This window comes from Dermochelys coriacea, chromosome 16 (assembly GCF_009764565.3).
Source record: "Dermochelys coriacea isolate rDerCor1 chromosome 16, rDerCor1.pri.v4, whole genome shotgun sequence".
Lineage (NCBI taxonomy): Eukaryota > Metazoa > Chordata > Testudines > Dermochelyidae > Dermochelys > Dermochelys coriacea.
Window position 1 is genome coordinate 22192572 of NC_050083.1, and position 20096 is coordinate 22212667.

The 20096-nt window shown below is 48.1% G+C and overlaps 1 protein-coding gene across 4 annotated transcripts; it reads right to left on the minus strand.

The window, feature by feature from the left end:
• Positions 1 to 429: 429 nt before the first annotated feature.
• Positions 430 to 15006, minus strand: LOC119844146. 4 transcript variants are annotated; one of them, XM_043498531.1, is made up of 11 exons: positions 14478 to 15005; positions 12563 to 12790; positions 7636 to 7762; positions 6552 to 6619; positions 5934 to 6063; positions 5071 to 5362; positions 4768 to 4925; positions 3641 to 3710; positions 3042 to 3219; positions 1963 to 2502; positions 430 to 1272 (listed from the first exon to the last, which is right to left on the minus strand). In XM_043498531.1, exons 3-11 carry the CDS (start codon positions 7718 to 7720, stop codon positions 1222 to 1224), a joined length of 1572 nt encoding a protein of 523 aa, XP_043354466.1. In that variant the 5' UTR covers positions 7721 to 7762; positions 12563 to 12790; positions 14478 to 15005; the 3' UTR covers positions 430 to 1221. The 4 variants fall into 4 exon arrangements, with proteins under 4 accessions (XP_043354466.1, XP_043354468.1, XP_043354464.1 ...); XM_043498533.1 differs by having other exon boundaries at positions 14298 to 15005; XM_043498529.1 differs by lacking the exon at positions 12563 to 12790 and having other exon boundaries at positions 14478 to 15006.
• Between the last annotated feature and the right edge of the window lie 5090 nt (positions 15007 to 20096).

Consider the following 20096-nt stretch of genomic DNA (forward strand, 5'->3'; position numbering starts at 1 on the left):
AGAAGAGTTTCAGGCATCCACTCACCAGACTCAAGTACTAAAAAGAACATGATGTGTACAGAGGAGCTGGCAAATCACTGGCGTTCAGGTGAAGGGTCCCATTCCCAGAGATGCTCTGGCCAGGGTACAGCATGCAGCAGTGTGTGAGTGGGTACTGGTGATGCTCTGTAGCATTATAGCAGCTTAGCCAGCTGAACATCTCAGAAGGTATACATGCAAATATCCTTTGCTTTAAGAGAAGCCCTGGGGTGTGTGCACAGGGAGTCTGCTCCCACTCTCTCTTCCCATCTGCCATATCTTAGCACTCTTTATTCCCCGGCACCACCTTCCAGTTCTTCTCCAGCCACCCAGCCCTTCTCTTGTGGTGTGGTCAATAGACCCCTCCCACCCCGTGCAGGACCCCCACAGATGAAGCACTGATCTCCCGGTTGCATACAGCCCCCTCTCTGCTGTGCAGCCTGCTCACACCACAGCTGCTGTTGTGTTCATTGCTGATGATGAACTTACCGCATACTGACATTTCATCCATGTCACCATGGGTTTATTTTAAAGCTCCAGATGCTGACAACACAGCGCTTGCATTCTTTCACAGTGTCTCTCTAGCATAACATCTATCCCTATGTTAATCTCCCCCAGCAGGGTTCTGTGTCCACATCACAGAATGAGATATCCAATCAGTCACAATGTCACACATCTCCATGCCAGACACACGAAATGCTTCCTGTAAGGTTCATTGCACTTCTTCCATTCCGTCAGAACAGGAGTTATTCTGCTACAGGCACATGGTGCTGCAGCATTTGCCCATGAGCTCGCTGTATCCTTCCCTGGATGCTCCCAGGACACAGGGCTTTGCAATCTGCACAGTAAAACAATGGTCTTGTAACTGTCCTCAATTCATTCTCCAAGCCAAGAGTGTCCCAAGCCCTAATTGTGACTCTACCAACACACAGTGCCAAGGGATTTGATGGCTCGGAGCGCCTTCTTGCTATTTCTGGCTAGACATTCTGCAGCTGGGGGGTTTGTGGCTGATGTAGCACAGAGGAGAGCGACTCAAAAAGCTAGAGAAAGGAGCAGATGAGGAGGACCAAAGAAACAGAGGCCATGGTAAGAACAAACATCCATATACATAGTAGAATATTCTGACCCACTTAGGAGCATCAATCTCAGGGCACGCGGCTGCTCCTGGCCTCCCTCTGCCAGAGAAGAGTTATTTTGTTCTCTTCAAGACTTCACTGGGTCAGTTTTAATCCAGTCACAAAAAACTCCTGGGCCCTGTGAAAGTCAGAAGAGTGTATGAGCAGGACCCTCTGTGCACAAGAATTCACAAGAGACTCAAGAAATGGAATTCTCCTTAGCAGTAGCAGGCTTAGAAGCTGTGCAGTAAAGAGCACGATATGCAGTTTTTATCCAGGAGGATCCCCAAACCCTATTAACTATTTATACAAACTGTACAGGGATTGCTTCTGTCCCCCACTGAAATGGAACATGCAACAGCTTAACAATACACAGCAACCTCACACAACAGTTTGGAACAGGAAGTGAAGCATAAAGTGAAGTGGGAAATTAGGAGTGCAGAAAATTACCTAGAATGGCATTTCGCCAGGACAACCCTGGCTTTGCTCTGTATCTTTAATGACCAATCATACCCACGCAGTAAGGCTCAAATGCCCTCTCTGGCCTGGCAACCAATATGGGCTCAATGCCCATGAGACAGGCTTGACCCACCCTGTCTGGCCCAATGTACTGGTACACAGAGCCAGCACCTAACTTTAGAGGGGAAATTAATTTGTCTACCCAGTGATCCACTTCAGGCAGAGACCTGACACTCTGCTGCAATTCCCAGCCAGGGTTTCCAGAGCAGAAAGGCTGACCCAGCCGGTCCCCTGCCTTCTGCCTAGCACCCTGCAATCAGAAATACAGCCACAGCAGCAGTAGCAATGGTGCTTACATACCAGGGCTTACCAGCGAAGCTGGCTGCTGGGATGCTGCCCCTGCTGCCTCTGGATGAGATGAATCGGAGACAGTCTGAGTGGTTGCCGGAGCTGAGGACATCTCTGGGCTGCAAGGATACAGGTGTATTTCCACTGTAACAGACATCATGACTGTTTCAGAGCTGGACTGAGCTCCAGGAGGGGAACACTCCACCATTCCCACCACAGGGGCTGCCGTAACTTGGCCATGATTCCCACTGGCGTTCCTCCTGAGCGGTACGATGCTCCAGAGCAGTGGCTCAGGCCCGTGGAAATACAGCGTGGTGCCAATGTGCTGGAGAGACGGAGAGGTTGCAGAGCACATGCCAGGGGCCCTTGCACCAGGCTCCCCGGGCCTGGCACTCTTCAACTCCGCGGGCACAGAAGAGGGTGGAGCTTTGTGAGGGCTTGGGTGGTTCTCCTGACGAGCAGTCTCACGCTGCAGGGACACTGGGGAGTCCTGATATGACGCAACATGCACGTCGCAAGGAGCAGAGAACACAATTGGAGCCATGCTCCCGCCCAGCAATTCCTAAGCAATGTGAGAACAACTCTGTGAGTGACACAGGATGCAGCCCTGAGCCCAGATAGCACAGTGAGGGGCTGGAGACATTAGACAGCTTGAAATACAGACGAGAGAGACTGGATGGGATCAAAACAATCCACCCAGTAAATGCAGCAGATTAAAGATACTGCACCGGACCCTCGCCACTGTAGAGGGGCCTAGCTTCACGGACGTCAAAATAGCTACACTGACCTACCCCTGCCGAGGGGCCGACCCACCGATTAGTCACAAGGATTGAATACGTCACCTGACTGGCCAATCCGGGGCCAAGAGGCAGCACTTGACTGGAACTGGAGTCACTGACAGGAATGGGACACTCTCTTGTGATGAGGCTGGGAGAGAGGCTAGTTCACAGGGACACATGACACTGGCAGGTGGTGATGTGAGACACAGGGTGGGGGACAGAGGCAGGGATCGCAGTGCAGTGCTGCGGTACGGGGTTGGGGGGGTTCAGAGAGCTTTAATGAGGGGGAACAGCTACCAGAACAGAACCAGGTGCACCTTACCGCTTCCCTGGCCTGTGCTGTCTGCAGAGCCTTGCCAGCAGCAACACCCGGGGGGTCCTCTCGGTGCTCAGCTGCTTCTGCAGGGAGCGTGGGGTCGGAATGCAGCAGGCTGGGGGACGTGCTGGTGTCGTACGGATTCTGCTCAGTAGTGTCGACAGCGCATTCAACTTCGAATGCCCTGTGGATTGGAGAGGTGTCAGGGATGGGGAACAGCGGGCTGGTATTTTAAGTGAAAGCCACGTCTTGGTCATTTCATCAGCAACTCATCATGTTCACAGCCTTTCAATCCAGGTAGCAGAGCTCCTCCGTCTGCCAGTCATAACCCATCACCCCCGGCCCCCACTGAAATACATTGCAGGGGTCTCACAGATTCAATTGCAGGGTAAAACTAAAGTGGGAAAGTCTCTCGTACACATTTCTGAATGAGCCCATCCCCGCAGCCCATCCCTAGGTGACCCCCGAAGTAGCTGATACGGACTGTTCCTTAGTGCCCGAGCACATCTGAGTTCCAGAGTTTTGCTGCTGGGACATAGGATTTGAAATCACAACCAGCCTCACCACTTCACAGTCCCATTGTGTATACAGTAGGACAAACTCACCTGTTCTCATATGCCTCATCCACATCCAAGTAATTTCTCCTTCTCCGAGAATTAGAGGATTTTTGAGAAGCTGCGGGAAAAAACAGATGTGTTTATTCAGCCACATGGCAGAGTGCACAGGCAGAGCCAACTATCATGCAGGGCAGGCATGCCAGAGTAGCTGGCCATCTGGTAGGGACAGTGCATCAGTCCTGACAGGCCAGCAACTACGTACTCCTAGGGCAATGTCCAGAGACTACAACAAACACACAAAAGACCCACGCAGCAGCACTTCTGAGTGCTAGCGAGATGTGGTGTCTGAATGGCAGACACTGGCAGAGTTCATCTCATCGACGGGACAGTCCCCCATGAGACCCAGACTCTCCACATTCCTGCACGTGTCTACTGTAAATCACAGACACGGGAAACGCTGAACCACGGGCCTGGCGTCAGGGAGTGTGTGACTGGCTTTAAAGTCACTCCCTGCACCTTCCCCTTCCAGCATGGCTTTTAGTCTTGTGTCCCTCCTCCTGTGGCTTTGTCCCCTTGGTAGACAGAGAGCAGGGGCAGGCTGCATACTAGTTGTGCACACACACATCTTTCATCAACATTCATGTTCAGGTTTGGAGCAGAGATGGGATTGAAATCTGGATCCAAATGTACTCAAGGATCAGGGTTTGGTTCTGACCCGTTGAAGAGATGAGCCAGCTATGATGTACAGATCCAGATCTGAACCTCCACAGCAGCTGGGGCTGCTCAGATCTGGGGTTCTGCTATGGGCCCATCTCTACTTTAGATAAATCCAGGGACCAGCATCCCTCCTCTACCACAAACCCTAAACCTTCACCTCCGTCTAACCCCAAACCTACGCACAACTTGGAATGAAGTGCAGAGAAGTGGAGTGAGCTCTCACCTCTCTAGTCACTTCTGCCCCTGAGCCTGATGTTTCTAGGTGGCCAAGGAAACAAATGCCGAAGTGTCACCCCCATATTGCCAGCCTCAGTGAGAGCAGGACAGCACGGATACCTGCCAAATACAAACCCAGAGCTTTCAACACTGCTCCAAACTCCTTCTGTCTGAGGAGTGCAAGGGTCGTTATGCCCCTGGAGAACATGCTGCCTTTCGGAAGCCAGGGCTGAAATACTCACAGGTACTGTTGCCTTTGGCGTGCTCTATTTTCTGGCGGAATGAATACACCCCCATGGAAATGAATATCAAAGCCAGAGACACGGAGACCCCCACAACCACCGGGATGTCATGCTTCTCCAGGATGGGGAGCCAGTTGGAAGCAGGTGGAGATTTCTGCCTGCAAAGGTAGTGCAGTCAGGCCCAGATCCACAAAGGTACTTGGGCACCTAACTTGCATTGTGGGTCTGGGCCTCAGATCAGAACAATGACATGCACCAGCAGGCTAATGTAATGAACAGAAGCAACTGGCCTCTGTGCGTTACCTTGCTGTCGTGACGGGAGGCCAGGTGGCATTGTCCTGTTTCCTTTGGGTGGACAATCGTACCATCCCTGTAGCGTTTCCAGCCGGCCGAGAATATGCTTTGCTCCTGTGGCGAGTGGGGATTTCCTTGTCCCACATCCCTGAGGGATGCTCGATATTTCCAGGTGACCCCTGGGCAGCGCTCCCTGCTGGGGCTGCAGTGCCACTTCCTTCACCTTCCTGTTCCAAGGGCAACGCCATGGCAGAAACCTCTCCCGCAGGCAGGGCCCTCCCCGAGGTAGAGGAACTAAAGGCTGGAGACAAAGAGAGAAGTGCTGCCCTAACACTAGGGGCCCTGCAAGATGGTCAGGGAAACACCAGCCAGAAACCTTTACTCATGGGGAGGGCGGTGCAGAGACCGAGACAAGAGGTGGGGCCTGTTCTGGAGCAGCCCCTGGGGGGTGAAGTCTCCAGGGAGGTGAACGATGGCCAGCGAGCCATCAGGGGTTATGAAACCCCCCATATCAGCACGTCTGGGTGGTGATAATATGCACAGAGGAATGAGAGCCCTCAGCCAGACAGGGCTGAGGGAGTCCCTGGGAAGTAAGATGGGCACCGGAAAGGCATGATACTCCTGACAGAGTGTTTATGTGGGCAAGAGGCAAGCAAGGCCCAGCCATGCTCAGGCCAGTGCCAGCAGGAGGCTCACATGCCATGAAGCCCTAGAGGAAGTCAAGGGATGATGCCTGCAGCAGATTGAGCAGCAATGCCAGCGGGAGTCCAGCTCAGGGGGGCAAGGTAGACAGCACTCGTGGCCTGGAGGGTGTCATACAGGAGAACACTCGGGGCACCCCCCTTGACACACGCATCACACCTGACACTCACAGGCTCCTGAATCTGGGTTGGGGCCAGGATGTGGCGGGAAGCTGGTTCCCCTTGTGTGAACTGCCTCACTTGCTTTTGCCAGGGGGGCCTTGGCAGAGAGCCCCTCTCCTCTGGCATCAGCCTGTCTGAGCTGCAAAACACAAAGTGCATTGGACGTGCCATCAGTCGGGCTGCGGGGCAGGCCCAGGAGTGGATCTGTGGCTGGGGGTGTTGCCTGAGCTCTGCACTGGAGCAGGCCCTGTGTTAGCTTCAGCATGGCCCCATCTCCTCATGTGGAGCCCTGTCAATCACCGTGTTTCAGTCTCTAGGGCAGAGCATGACCTGGTATAATGCAAGCGTGAGCCAAGCTTCCTCCTGTTGCCAGGTGGTCTCCCACAGAGCGAGGCTCTGCTATCCCCAGGCCATGGGCAGCCAGATGAGGAAACGGAGGTTGTCCGTTGCTGCTCCCCTCCTGATACTGAGAGCAAAACATCCCCACTTGACACCTCATGGGAGGTTCAGCTTTATCCCACAAAGGGGAACTGGACACAGGAGTGAAATCCTGACCCCACTGAAGCCAGTAGCCAAATTCCTACTGGGGTCAGGACCTCAACCACAAAGTTTACATGCAAGATTTACCTGCAGGAGGCTGGTGACAGAGGCTGAGGTATTTCCAACTCCCGCATCCCAGGTGTTCACTTCTCCATCTATAAAAGATCAGGTGTGTGTCACTGCTGTAGTGCTGGAGACCCCATCACTCCCGATTTCCTGTGTACAGCCAAACCCTTTGCATCCTTCACAGACAGCCTCCAGGAGCTGCCTGATGTCTCCATCCTCTCAAGCAAAAGGAAGCGCAAGAAAGAGTCAGGATGATCTTGAACCCATTAGCCAGAAAACCCATCTGTCTCCTTCAGGAAAGTGGGGGCCCCAGACAGACAGACCTGGTTAGCAATGGCTGTTAGCAGACTCACATGTGACCCCAACAGACCATGGGAAGCTGCGCTCTCTCTCCCACCATTCACGGTCAGCGTTGCCATCCTGCTGTCCCTCCCTGCTGCATTCTCAGCAACACAGAGAAAGAAAGGAACGTTGCTGAGAGCTAAGGTTAGCAATGCCTCTCAACCTATTGCAGCAGGAATCTGAAGAGATGCATCATAAGCAGCACAAGAAAGAGTCAGTGGCCGGTTCAGCTGAACTACAATATCCCCTGGGCAGGAGGTAAACGCTGCAAGGGACAGAAGGGACAGTCCTGCGTCAGCTCTAACCCTTCCACAGAGAGAGATGCAGCAGAACCGCACACAATGCAAAAGGACAGATCTGAAACAACCCAGGCCATTCAGAGCAGCAGCTCGTGTTTGGGGCTAGTGGGATGGATTAGAAAAGGCCAAGTGCCACTAGCCACGATGGTTACTATAGGACTAGCCTCCAGAATCTAGCTGCATCAAAGGGCCTCCTTGCTGCCAATGCCTGCTGCCCTTGGGCATCCAGAACTCTGCATCCCAGCTGAGGGAGCTCATAGAGCCCTGGGGCTTTGGATGCTTTAGGACTCCAAAGAGATTCCTGAGTATGTGTCTGTCTCCCTGGACCCATCAGAACATCTCCAGGGACTTTATTATGGCTGTGGCACTGTCAAAAGCTGCAGCCCAGCTGAGTGACTGAGATGCCCAGCATTGCAAGGGCCAAAGCCTGCTCCAAGGGATAGGGGCTTCCACATCACACTTACCCAGTTCCGCACTGCACTGGCTGCTCCTCAAGTAGCAGTTCTGTATCACACTAGAAACAAGCATATAGAGTGCCACAGTCCCCATGGCTCCAGTTTGGTGCTCACTGCTTGAGGCTCTGATGAGTGCCTAAGAGACACAGAAATACTGGATGTGAGCACAGCAACATGACAAGCTCCCACCCCAATCCCAGCCCAGTCCTCTTCTTCTCTAACACCTAATTCCAGCCTTAGCCCATTGCCCTTTGCAGAAGTTGATGTCTTGTGGCGTGCCCAGACGCCACGCTGATAGGCACCCTTCCAGTCATGGGTCAACAATAGTTCTTAGTCAAATAAGCACATTACAGATACTTGCCCAGATTTATTCTTTGTCCCTGCCAGAAAAAACTTCTCATTCATGGAGGCAGCCCAGTGTAATGACCTGCACCGAAATCTAGGTCCCCAAGATCTAGTCCCAGCTGTGTCACTGACTCGCTGTGTGGCCTAGGGCAGGTCACATAACCTCACTCCCTCAGTTTGTCCAGCTGCATAACTGGAGTAGTATTTATTGTAATGCATTATTGGTATAGCATTCGCACCTAGAGACCCCTGCCCCGCCGCACCAAGCACTGCACAAACTTGTAACAAAAAGATGGCCCTGCCACAAGGACCTTACAATCTAAGACAAGACCAGAGTCCTCCCACCTCACGGGGGCTGCGCAGATTCATTAGTGGAGTCTGTAGAGTCCTCTAAAGATGGGAAGGGCCAAGCACTCTTATTAGCTTAAGGGCCATGACTTCTCGTTTTCCTTGTGGGTTGGCCTTTCCCTCGGCTTGGCACTAGATGGCGCCTGTATCCCACAAGCTGGGGACCTGAAGCTATTGTCACTTTCATCAGGAATCCACCTTCATTTAGTAATGTGGGTTGTGACAAAATGGCTGATGTGGGTATGGCCGGTCCCACGCTTTTCTTGGTGTGGGGGGGACTAGGATGTCCCTTGCCCCTGCTCTTGGGGCACCGAGAGCCCCGCTAGTGGCCCGGGAAGTTGGTAGAGGAAGGGGAAGGGATCTGGGTTTTCTCCTCACTCTGAGCCCTAGCCTCTCTCAACCCCTGCGGGTTTCTTACCCTCTTCCCCCTTGGGTAGGGTTACCCTTGGTCCTTGACGCCTCCCTTCCTCCAGTTCTCTGCTCTTTCAATTCTCAGCAACACACTTCCAAACTCCAGTCCTCTCTCCTTCCTCCCTCCACCCTGTCTGCCTGAAGCAGGGGTTTTTATTAGGTTCCTGACAGGGTCTTAATTGGCTCCAATTAACCTGTAGTAACCTTCCCTAGTCTACAGGGAACCACGCCTAGGGATTATACATTCTATGATCTTTGCTCGACCACTCTCCCACTACTCCCTGGCCCTGCTGTATCACAGGGTTTACAAAGGGAGTTGTCTACAGAACCACAGATACCCTCCCATGATACACAACTCCATAGACACAGTCTCTCTCATAGCCCCCCAGAGCACAGTCCTTGCTGCGCAGGAGACTGGAGTTAGCGCCTTTGCAAAAGGTTGAAGTTTGCTATTTATTCCCAGGTGGAAGTTGCAAACATTTAGCTACATTTTGGCATGACAATGTTGTGTGTGCGTGACCCCATAAGGCTCCCTTCCAGCCACCCCCAGAACCTCGAACAAGTAACCGAGACAAGAATGCATAAGTCTCACAACGCATGCAGTGCCGTGCTCCCCAGATGGATACACAGCACTCCGCTCTCTGAGTTAGCCTTTCAGTCCATGCCAAACGTGATCCATGCAACATGCTGACCCCAGCACTAGCCTGAGTGGATGCAGTTCCCCCTGCACCAGCCCAGGGCACTTGGGATCTTGGTGGATGAGGTGCTGAGAGGCTGAGCCAACCAAGGGCCACCTCCCAGCCCAGAGGTGAGGCTAGAATAGTTGTCACAGACACTCCATGCTGGAGCACATGGGCCACTGGATCCACAGAGTCATGGTCCTTCCCCTGGACAGCCTCCAAAACTGACCTTCCACACAGGGCACCACAGAGGCCAGCATGGAGACAACTGCTCAGCGCACAGGCATGCACAGATCCTCTGCTCAGCCGACTGACCCCAGCTCATCTCCAACAATGATGGGGAGGGCCCGACAATGGTGAAACTGGAAATAACTAACCAGCTTTAGCCTTGAGAGAGCCTTCCTCACCGTGGTATCTGAGCACCTCCCACGACCAGGCCCTTTCACCCAGGTGGATCTAATGTTGCCAACTGTTTGCACAGACCATTTAAATTGGAATCAATTTACCCATCACAATAATGCAGCCACCTCTGGCGTAGAATTTGGCAGCAGTAGTGACACTGCATATCAAGGTAGATATTACCTCCACTATAGTGTGCAATGAGATGTCACCCATGCACCTAGAGCCTCTGGAACTAGGGATACCTGCTTTACATTACTGTGGTGCTTTAGAGACTACCCTTATCAGACCTACCCGCACTTCACTGAACTCCTGGTTCATGAAACACAGCCATTTACAGCAAGTGTAAGCGGGGGAATAGTCCCACTATTGTGGGGAACTTTCCTGGCTTCTGCACTACACCGGTGAAGTGGGCTAGCAAAAGGATCTGAGTCCTCGCTCCCATTTCCTTTACCCAGAGGCCTCCCTGCCCTTGAGGACTCCGCTTCCCCTCTCCTGTCTGGCAGAGTCCTCACAACCCCAATAAGACTGGGCCCAGGATTCCCAGGGGGCTGGACCCCCAACCCTGCTGTGGTCACCTAGGACAGGGGCTAGGGTGTCCCCCCTCCGGGGTGCTCTCTCTGCACTGGGCACTTCTCTGACCCACTGACCATTACATACAAGTTAAAGCAAATGCAAGTTATTTAATCAACAATTAATTTTAAAAAGAATAAGGAAAAATGGGAAAGGTGAAAGGAAACACATCACCCCGCTCTGCGGCAGGGACCATCACAAACAGCGTCTCTGGAACATCCGGGCATTTCACAGTCTGTTCCTTGTATGTCCCAGGCCCCTTCTCAGGCCCTGGCTGTGCTGCAGGGATACTGTGGGTTGGACACTTGCTCTGGTGGTGGCCACACGTTCTCAGGCTCTAAGTGGTAGGACCCTTCTTCCCAGTGTCGCCCCCGCCCTGTCAGGGTTACGATCCAAGCCTGGCCTGCAGAGCCCCTTGGCTGAGGCGTCTCCCTGTGCTGGGCCTGCTGCCCAGGGTCCTCCTTGCTCTCCCCAGCTGCTCATCACACCCAGCTCTGAACAGCTCCAGCCCCGGCTCCACCACTCGGTCTCTGCATGGCTGCTGCTGCTCTGCCTCCAGCTCCCTGGGCTGCTTCTTTGGCCCCTCTGGCTCTGGTTGCTGCAGCTCTGCTCCCAGGGCAGGTCTGCTCTCTCTGGATCTGGCCCAGCTCTGCTCCCCAGCTCAGCTTGGCCCCTGCTTTCTCCTTGGCTCGGCCCCACTCTGTCTGATCCAGGCAAATCCAGCTCACACAGAGGACCGGAGGACGGGACCTCCCTGGCCTTCTGACTCCCTGATTAGCGTGCCTGCCCTGTCATTCAGGCTGACCTGGAGCATTGGCCTCTCCCTATTGTTCCTGGGGGCTGTCAGTCCCAGGGTCCTGATTCCCCATCGACCCTTCCCCCTTTTTAGTACTGGGAGCTAGCAACTAAAGCATCCCCACTGAATGTTAGTAAGGGGGCAACAGTGCCCTTACACAAGACTGTGTGCTGTGTGTGCTGCACTCACACACCCATCTACTGTGGCAGAATGGTCTTTAAAGAAGATGAATACAGAAGAGCACAAAGAGGCAGCATTAGCTTATCGCTGAATGACCTCCTGAGCCATGACTCACCACACACAGGGCTAATGGAGGAGGATTATTTAGTGGATGACCAATTACCCCCCATTTCCTGGGAAGAGAGTAGGAGTTTACAAGGACAAGATCTGTTGACTGAGGCTTATTGCCATGCAAATGACCATCAGGTTAAACTGAAGGGGCATTCATCTGCTAATAAAGTTGGACTTCACCTGTTTCTAACATCTGTTCTCATGGGATAAACTGCAGAAAATCCATGCTTTGCAGTTCTCTTTCACCAACCGCAGGAGCACCAAAACGTCGTCTTACCAATGGCCACACCCATAATGGTGACTTATGAATTCAGGCGCTGCACTCGGCTGCTTTTTATGCTCTGTCTCGAATATGGAAGTGCAGCCCACAGGAGTAGAAGCAGCCCACGCCCCATCACATGCTGGGGGGCAGTAAGGCCATTCCTGTGTTACTGACAACACAACTGAAGATCAGTAAAACAAAATGGGTTTTGCAAATCTAATTTTCTTTTTGACTTTTGTGAAGTTTAAGTTTTGCACTTCAGCCCGCTTAGGGCAGTGAAACTAGTCTGGTGAGTTTGACTCTAGTTCTAGGGAGTTTCAAGTGCCTGTTCCCAGGCTCCAGCTCAGGGCTTTTTGCTTGGATTTCCAACAAACCAGTGGAAGGTTGACAAAAATCTGAATTCAGTGTTTTGAAAAGAAAAGCCAAACCAATAAACAACAACCCATTTTTATCCATATAAGGTCTTTATAAACACCTCTCCCAATTTCCACCTCCTCCCCCAGGAAAACTTACACAGAGGGCCTAACAATACTTTAATCCTTTCTTTTTCAGTCTTGTTTCTAGTGCCTGGAGCAGGGCTTGGCGACTCTTACAGATGTCTGAATTAGACCTTCTTAGGATCATTCAGCAATCTCACTGTCTTCCTTTCACTGAGCAGACATTTTGTGTTTTGTTGTGTGTTTGGATTCTATAGGTCACTCTGCACAACTACAGTAAACCCAGAGTACAGTAACTCTACTAATATCAACCAAGTTATTCCAGATTTACACTGGTGTAACTGAGTTCAGAACTAGGCCTTCAGAAAAGGTTATACATTCTGGCTTCTCTCACCTGGTTTATTTTGCTTTCTCAAAGAAAGCGTTTACAATGGGTAAACCTGCCGATTGCATCTCTCGAAGTCCTGTTAATCTCCTTTTTCCAAAGATGAAAGATCAGGTGCAAGTAGAGGGCTTGGGTTTAATGCCAGCGCCTTCATGAGCTGAAATATGCCTGAAGCAAAACAGACAGAGCTGGGGCCAACACAAGCCACAAACCAGAATGAGTGGGTAGATTTATCACCTGGAAGAAAGGAGAGATATCTGACCATTCAGAATGGCATAAGGATTTCCTAATAGTACAGACATGCGGAAGTGGGGCAGTCGTGGGGAAGGGGCCATCATGTTATATCTCTGTCATGTTACTCCTCTGAATGCCTCTTTCAAATGAAACATCAGGAAATCGTCCCTCTAGGACCATTCATTTGTTTGGTGTCTCTTTGAAAAAGAAAAGCTAACACTCTAAAAGGGGAGCGAAACTGGAAGAGGGAGACGGAGATAGACATAGACAACACATGTACTGGGATGAGTGCGAGATGAAAACACAACAGATGAATGAGGTGAAAAATATGTCATATTTTAAAAAGATTAAAGCAATGGGAATGTGAAACAAGCCAGATTGCTCCACAAGAGACCACCTAGGGGCAGGTAGCCCACACAAACCATTCTGGACCCTCTGTCCCTTAACTAATCTTTTCTTAAGCACCACTAAGGGATTTGCCATAAATTCTTCTCAACAACTGGCCAAGATTGGGTTCAGTATCTGACACCTCTTATCAGTTGACTCTGATTCACAGGGATGAGCTCTATAATCAAAAAAATCTGTTCCACCATACCTGGCCACCTGCTGTCTGCAAATTCTTCTAATCTCCAGCAACATGACAAAAACCGCAGAATTCAAAAGCACAACATATGTCTACATCATATACTTTTAAATTGGAACCTCCCCTGGCATTTCTCACAAATCCACAGGTAGATACAGGACTAACCTGAGTAGAGGTCTTCCTGTACTACATGGACCTACTAGAGAAGCCAGATATACATATGGTCTGTAGCTGAATGTTTATTCTGCCATTTGCTTCTGGGATAGAGCAGCAGCAAGCACAACACAGGGAAGGGGAGCTGTGATCACAGGGACTCAGAGAAACAATGACATTCTTAACATTTTCACATTCCTACAGCTGTTTCCTATTGGTAGCTAGCATCTCACTAGGGAAGAACCACATGCCATACATCATCGTTATGACCACACACTCTTCTGCAGCTCCTTACTCTTGCATTTCAGATAAACAAAGCAGCATAGGTTTCAGAGTAGCAGCCGTGTTAGTCTGTATTCGCAAAAAGAAAAGGAGTACTTGTGGCACCTTAGAGACTAACAAATTTATTAGAGCATAAGCTTTCATGAGCTACAGCTCACTTCATCGGATGCATTTACACTTCAAAACTTTTAAAGCTATTACACGCCAACTGCCATCACCTTTGTTTTGCAAGGACTGTCCCCACCTTTTCCAGCTCTCCATTGCAAAAGCTCTTGCACTCGCATTGTCTCTCAGTGGAGTTAAAGTCTGTCCTTGTTTGTAGCTTTTAGATGCTGGCAAGTTTGCCGAGGTGAAAAATTCTGTTCTCATTCAAAATAAGGTACTCCACTTCTAACATGATAGACCAATCTTTGCAAAGCAATTAACTAAGAGTCTAATCCCTTTCTTAGAATGATCAAACCTCCCCCAAATCAGAATAATACACATACTTACACCACACTTTACAGACATTAACAAAACCACTGACTTTCGACAAAGAGTTCACAGCACAGGAGATAAACTTTGGTTGGATCCCTTGTGAGAAGCAACAGAATCCCTGGTCCTTCTGCTGCCTTGATAGGGAAGCAAAGGCAATTGTGAAAGGCTCAGGGATGCAAAGCTGCGGGCTGATACCTGTCCCATTTCACAGCCCATGCTGCCTGTGTGTGCTCCCTCTTGCTGTTCGCAGTCTGGGATCCATGTTGCCGAGCTGCCGGATTGATCTGCAGGAGGAAAATGGGTGGGTTATGGGCTGCTGGATAGTTGCATCATCAACCTGAGTCTACACTGCTTACCCAGCAAACAGAAAACCTTTCAGGAGATGCACAGTGAGCAGTTGCTTAATCACCAGGGAGACTGGGCTGGAAGATTAACTCTTTCCTTACTCCCGTGGATGTACACTTTCAGTGACACAAAGCCCTGGTGCTAGGGATAAGATGCACATGGGAAACCCACCTGCATTAAACAATTGTAACTATTAATTTGTACCTCTTTAGCATCTGCTATCTCAGAGCCCTTCACAAACACTGAATCTCACAACAGTTCGATGAGGTTTCTATAAAGACACATTACTATGTGCAAGGCAGATAACTGTGCACGTAAGAATAGCTGGTCAGAACATTTTCAACAAAAGTTTTTAATAAAAAAAATGCTGTTTTATCAAAACCACACATTTTGCGGAAATGTGCCAATTTCAGCTGACTGTAAGGTCCGTGAGTGCCAGGGTGAACTCCGATGAAGTGAGCTGTAGCTCACGAAAGCTTATGCTCTAATAAATTTGTTAGTCTCTAAGGTGCCACAAGTACTCCTTTTCTTTTCTCTGGAGAGAAAGACCCAAATTGAAAACCTGATGGTTTAGATCTGAAAACAGACATTTGATCACAATTCCATTTTCATTCCGTGTGGAATGAAAAACTTCAAAACCTGAAAAGTTGTGAAATGGAATGGTCATTTGCAAGTCAGCTTTATGCATGAATGCTCTTTTGCACATGCAATGCTGATTTTGTTCTTGTGTATGTTTGCATACACTGATTTTGCATCTGCAGTTTCTGGCCATGTCTACCTAGGAAAGAGATGCACTGTAACAGGTTAGTTAACACATGAACACAGGGTAAAATATTAAGGTAGACAAAGCAAGGTTTGGTTCTAACATGCGTTAGCTGGTTGAGGTGACCCCTCCTACTAATATGTTAATACACAAATTGCCCAAACACTAATATTTTAACAAGTTAGTTAACATGTTCATTTCCTAGGTGGCCAATCTGGAAAATCCAGTTCAATACAGCACAAATTCTGCTACTACAGAATCTCTCTTAAAACTTCTCTATTGGGGTTAGCAGTAGGCCAGACCCTTCATTCATCTCATTGCACGGGGCTGGCTTTCAGACAGCAGAGACACTGTGGCATAACAAAAAGAAAAGGAGTACTTGTGGCACCTTAGAGACTAACAAATTTATTAGAGCATAAGCTTTCGTGAGCTACAGCTCACTTCATCGGATTGAATGCATCCGATGAAGTGAGCTGTAGCTCACGAAAGCTTATGCTCTAATAAATTTGTTAGTCTCTAAGGTGCTACAAGTACTCCTTTTCTTTTTGCGAATACAGACTAACACGGCTGCTACTCTGAAACCTGTCATGTGGCATAACACTCATCCTCTCTCACCCCATCGCCACCCTACTATGTATTACCTTCTTCATATTACGATACATTGGACCATAAGCTCTTCAAGGCTGGGACCTAGTCTTGCTATTGGCACCATAAAGCACATAGCACACACTTGAGGACTGTAAATTAATAACTGAGTGGTCATCTGGGGCAGCAGGAGATTGTTTTGATCCTATTATAATTTCACTGTGATAGGGAAAAGAACACTTTCTGAATGTGCAAAATTTCAAAGATATTCAAATAATGCCAATCCCCTCTCCGAAGCTGGGTTTTATTATGATGCTAATGTGCATGCTATCTGCATTGCAGACTTCATAGTATATCAACCTGAATATAAATTATAATCACTTTGATTTTTTTTCTTAAAAATGTTCAATGGCTTCATGTCGCATAACATTCATGTTCTCTGCTTGCAATTCTGAGATAGACAAAATCTTAGCTTGGAGCTCTTAAATGCCTCTTTTGTGCTTATTAATTTTCCTTAAGTTAGCTGCAATTCAAGCACATTCATATTTTAATTGCATTTCTTTTTCTGTTTATAACTCTCTTTTAAACATAACTAAATTAGAAATATTAAATCCTCTTATGTCCACAAGCGTATTACTACTATAACAGAAAGATATAAAGGTACTGGTGATGGCTGAGTGTCGCTGCACAGACACATGGTACAAATCAAGCCACCTTAAAATATACTAAACTAGGTCAAGTGTTTATAATTCAAATTACAGGGTGTCGTTACATTAATTAATTAATACGTTAATTTTTCCACAAAATGGTAAGCAAAGATCAAAAACCAGACTGGAAGTGAACGAATGAGGAAATGGCAGAGTGTTGTAATAAAAAGATTCATTACATAAGGGGTATATTTAACTCAATAATTAGAACATTTAGTATATAAAGGAAGTACACATTCCTATATAACCCATTTGGGTTGGCTATATTACTTGTGATTAATGCACTCATGCTGAAATCATGCCAATAAAACCTTTGCATCACTCTGCATCATGTATTTTTTTAATGAATTGGTTTACACAACATTTTACAGACTGTTTTAGAAATATTTTAAAGACTTTTAAATGCATTGGTACTATTCTTTGTATCCCTACGCTAGTCAATCCAGGCTGCCTTACTTCCATGAATCCCGCTACAAAGGCTGTAGGGGCGAGAGAGAGAGAGAGAGGGAATAGCTTTCTGTAAATCATAATGCTGCGATCTAATTTATAAAGCGCACTCAGCACAGCACAGACAAAACACGAAAAGATCATCAACAAAAATTAAACCATCATAACACACACTTGTAAAGAAACTCAAGAGTCAAAAGCTGCTGCAGGAGGAAACCAGTTCTCATAACATAAAGCAGCAGCATTCAGTAACAATAAGGATCACTAATGAACAAATGGAGCCAGCCAGTTCTGGAGGTTTCTCTCCTATAGCATGAAGTGGGACCCGATCTGCGTTTTTTTAAGGACGATGGGAACGTTCAAGCCCATGTTGCTGGGCAACCGAGGCAGCCACAGGGATGTTTTTTAAAAGGCTTTTGTCATTTTTAACAAAAGATGGAAAAAATGATTGTGAAGCCTGCATGGAGGGCTTTTTGTCACCCCCCCCACCATATATATATATTTTTTTTTTTGCTGCTTGAGTGCATTCTAATGATGCTGAGTACAAAGATGGGCTCCCAACAGCTGCTACAAGAGTAAAACCAAAATGACTGACATAAGAAGATAGCTTTTGTTTTATCTGAACTTTCAGTGTAGAAACTAGGCAACACACTTCAAATTGGTGGGAAGGTGCCCACAACGCATCATCAAGGATCTACAACCTATCCTGAAGGACAACCCCTCATTCTCACAGAGCTTGGGAAACAGGCCAGTCCTTGCTTACAGATAGCCCCACAACTTGAAGCAAATACTCACCAGCAAACACACACCACACAACAGAACCACTAACCCAGGAACCTATCCTTGCAACAAAGCCTGTTGCCAACTGTGTCCACATATCTATTCAGGGGACACCATCATAGGGCCTAATCACATAAGCCACACTATCAGAGGCTTGTTCACCTGCACATCTACCAATGTGATATATGCCATCATGTGCCAGCAATGCCCCTCTGCCATGTACATTGGCCAAACTGGACAGTCTCTACGTAAAAGAATAAATGGACACAAATCAGAAGTCAAGAATTATAACATTCAAAAACCAGTCGGAGAACACTTCAATCTCTTTGGTCACTCGATTACAGACCTAAAAGTGGCAATTCTTCAACAAAAAAACTTCAAAAACAGATTCCAACGAGAGACTGCTGCATTAGAATTAATTTGCAAACTGGATACAATTAACTTAGGCTTGAATAAAGACTGAGTGGATGGATCATTACAGAAAGTAAAACTATTTCCCCATGTTTATTCCCCCCCGCCCCCACCGTTCCTCAGATGTTCTTGTCAACTGCTGGAAATGGTCCACCTTGATTATCACTACAAAAGGTTTCCCCCCCCCCGCCTCTCCTGCTGGTAATAGCTCACCTTACCTGATCACTCTCATTACAATGTGTATGGTAACACCCATGGTTTCATGTTCTCTGTGTATATAAAATCTACCCACTGTTTTTTCCACTGCATGCATCCAATGAAGTGAGCTGTAGCTCATGAAAGCTTATGCTCAAATAAATTTGTTAGTCTCTAAGGTGCCACAAGTCCTCCTTTTCTTTTTGTGGATACAGACTAACACGGCTGCTACTTTGAAACCTCACATTAATATTTGTATGAAGTGAGTTGGTTTAGTTTATTTATTGGCTTAAAGAAGATTTTCGTCAGCGTAGCTGTTCAGTCATATGTAGGGCCAAATTCAGCCCTAACTTCTGCCATGTGTGGCCCCTGCGTCCCTAGGTTATATGGAATCACAATGGGTGTAAATGCAGCAAAGAATGTGGTTGTTTGTGAAGTTCTGTTGTAAGTTTTGTGGGGCAGAAACTGAGTCTTCCTTTTATACACCGTGCTCAATAAATAATGCACATCAAAGAGTCCTCATTTCCTGTAGTCTCCTTGTACAGTCAAGTTGCTGTGATCTCTATATCCTAAGCCCTTGTAACAGAAGGTTCTGACATAGCCATGGCAGTAAAAGGAAGCAATTTTAATTTAAGTGACTTCTATTGAGAAGAAATAGTGGATCAGTTCTGGTTGCTCACAAAGAACTAAGGTCATAAAGACAACCGAGTTCAGCTGAGTCCAAGTATTAAAGAAGCCAACAGGGGATGGTTCGAAATTTTAGCCCAGGCCCCACTAGCCCCCACATGGGCAGCATGAATCAGGGCTTTGCAGAAAGTGGGGAAGCCACAGAAATGGCTTCTCTATTTCTCCCAAGTCTGAGACATCATCTACTGGGATACTAAGAGATCCCGATGCAGAAGATTCCTTTCCAGTCTCTTTGTGTGTATGCTTGCAGCGTTGTTGTATCCATGTTGGTCCCAGGATATCAGAGAGACATGGTGCATGATGCATCCGATGAAGTGAGCTCACGAAAGCTTATGCTCTAATAAATTTGTTAGTCTCTAAGGTGCCACAAGTACTGCTTTTCTTTTTGCGAATACAGACTAACACGGCTGCTACTCTGAAACCTGTCATGGTGCATGAGGTATCTTTTGTTGGACCAGCTTCTGTTGGTGAAAGAGACAAGCTTTCCAGCTTACACAGAACTCTTCTTCAGGTCTGGGAAAGGTACTGAGAACTCCGTGTAAGCTGGAAAGCTTGTCTCTTTCACCAACCCAGAAGCTGGTCCAATAAAAGATATTACCTCCCTCACTTTGTCTCTCTATTTATGTGTATGTCCTTTGAATTCAGGGATAGTTCTCAACCATAATATTCCAAAGCACCTAGATGAAAGGTGTAATATGAATAAACTGGGACGGGAACAGAATTTAGTACCGATTTAACATACATTTCTGAGGGAATTTTACAGATGGTGAGTGAAATCCTGGCATCATCAAAGTTAATGGCAAAACTCTCTTCACCCTGTATTTTGTCACTGGGATGTCATACAACACTCCCTCTTTTCGCTACTTGTGATGGGTTGCTTTTAACGCTGGCCTC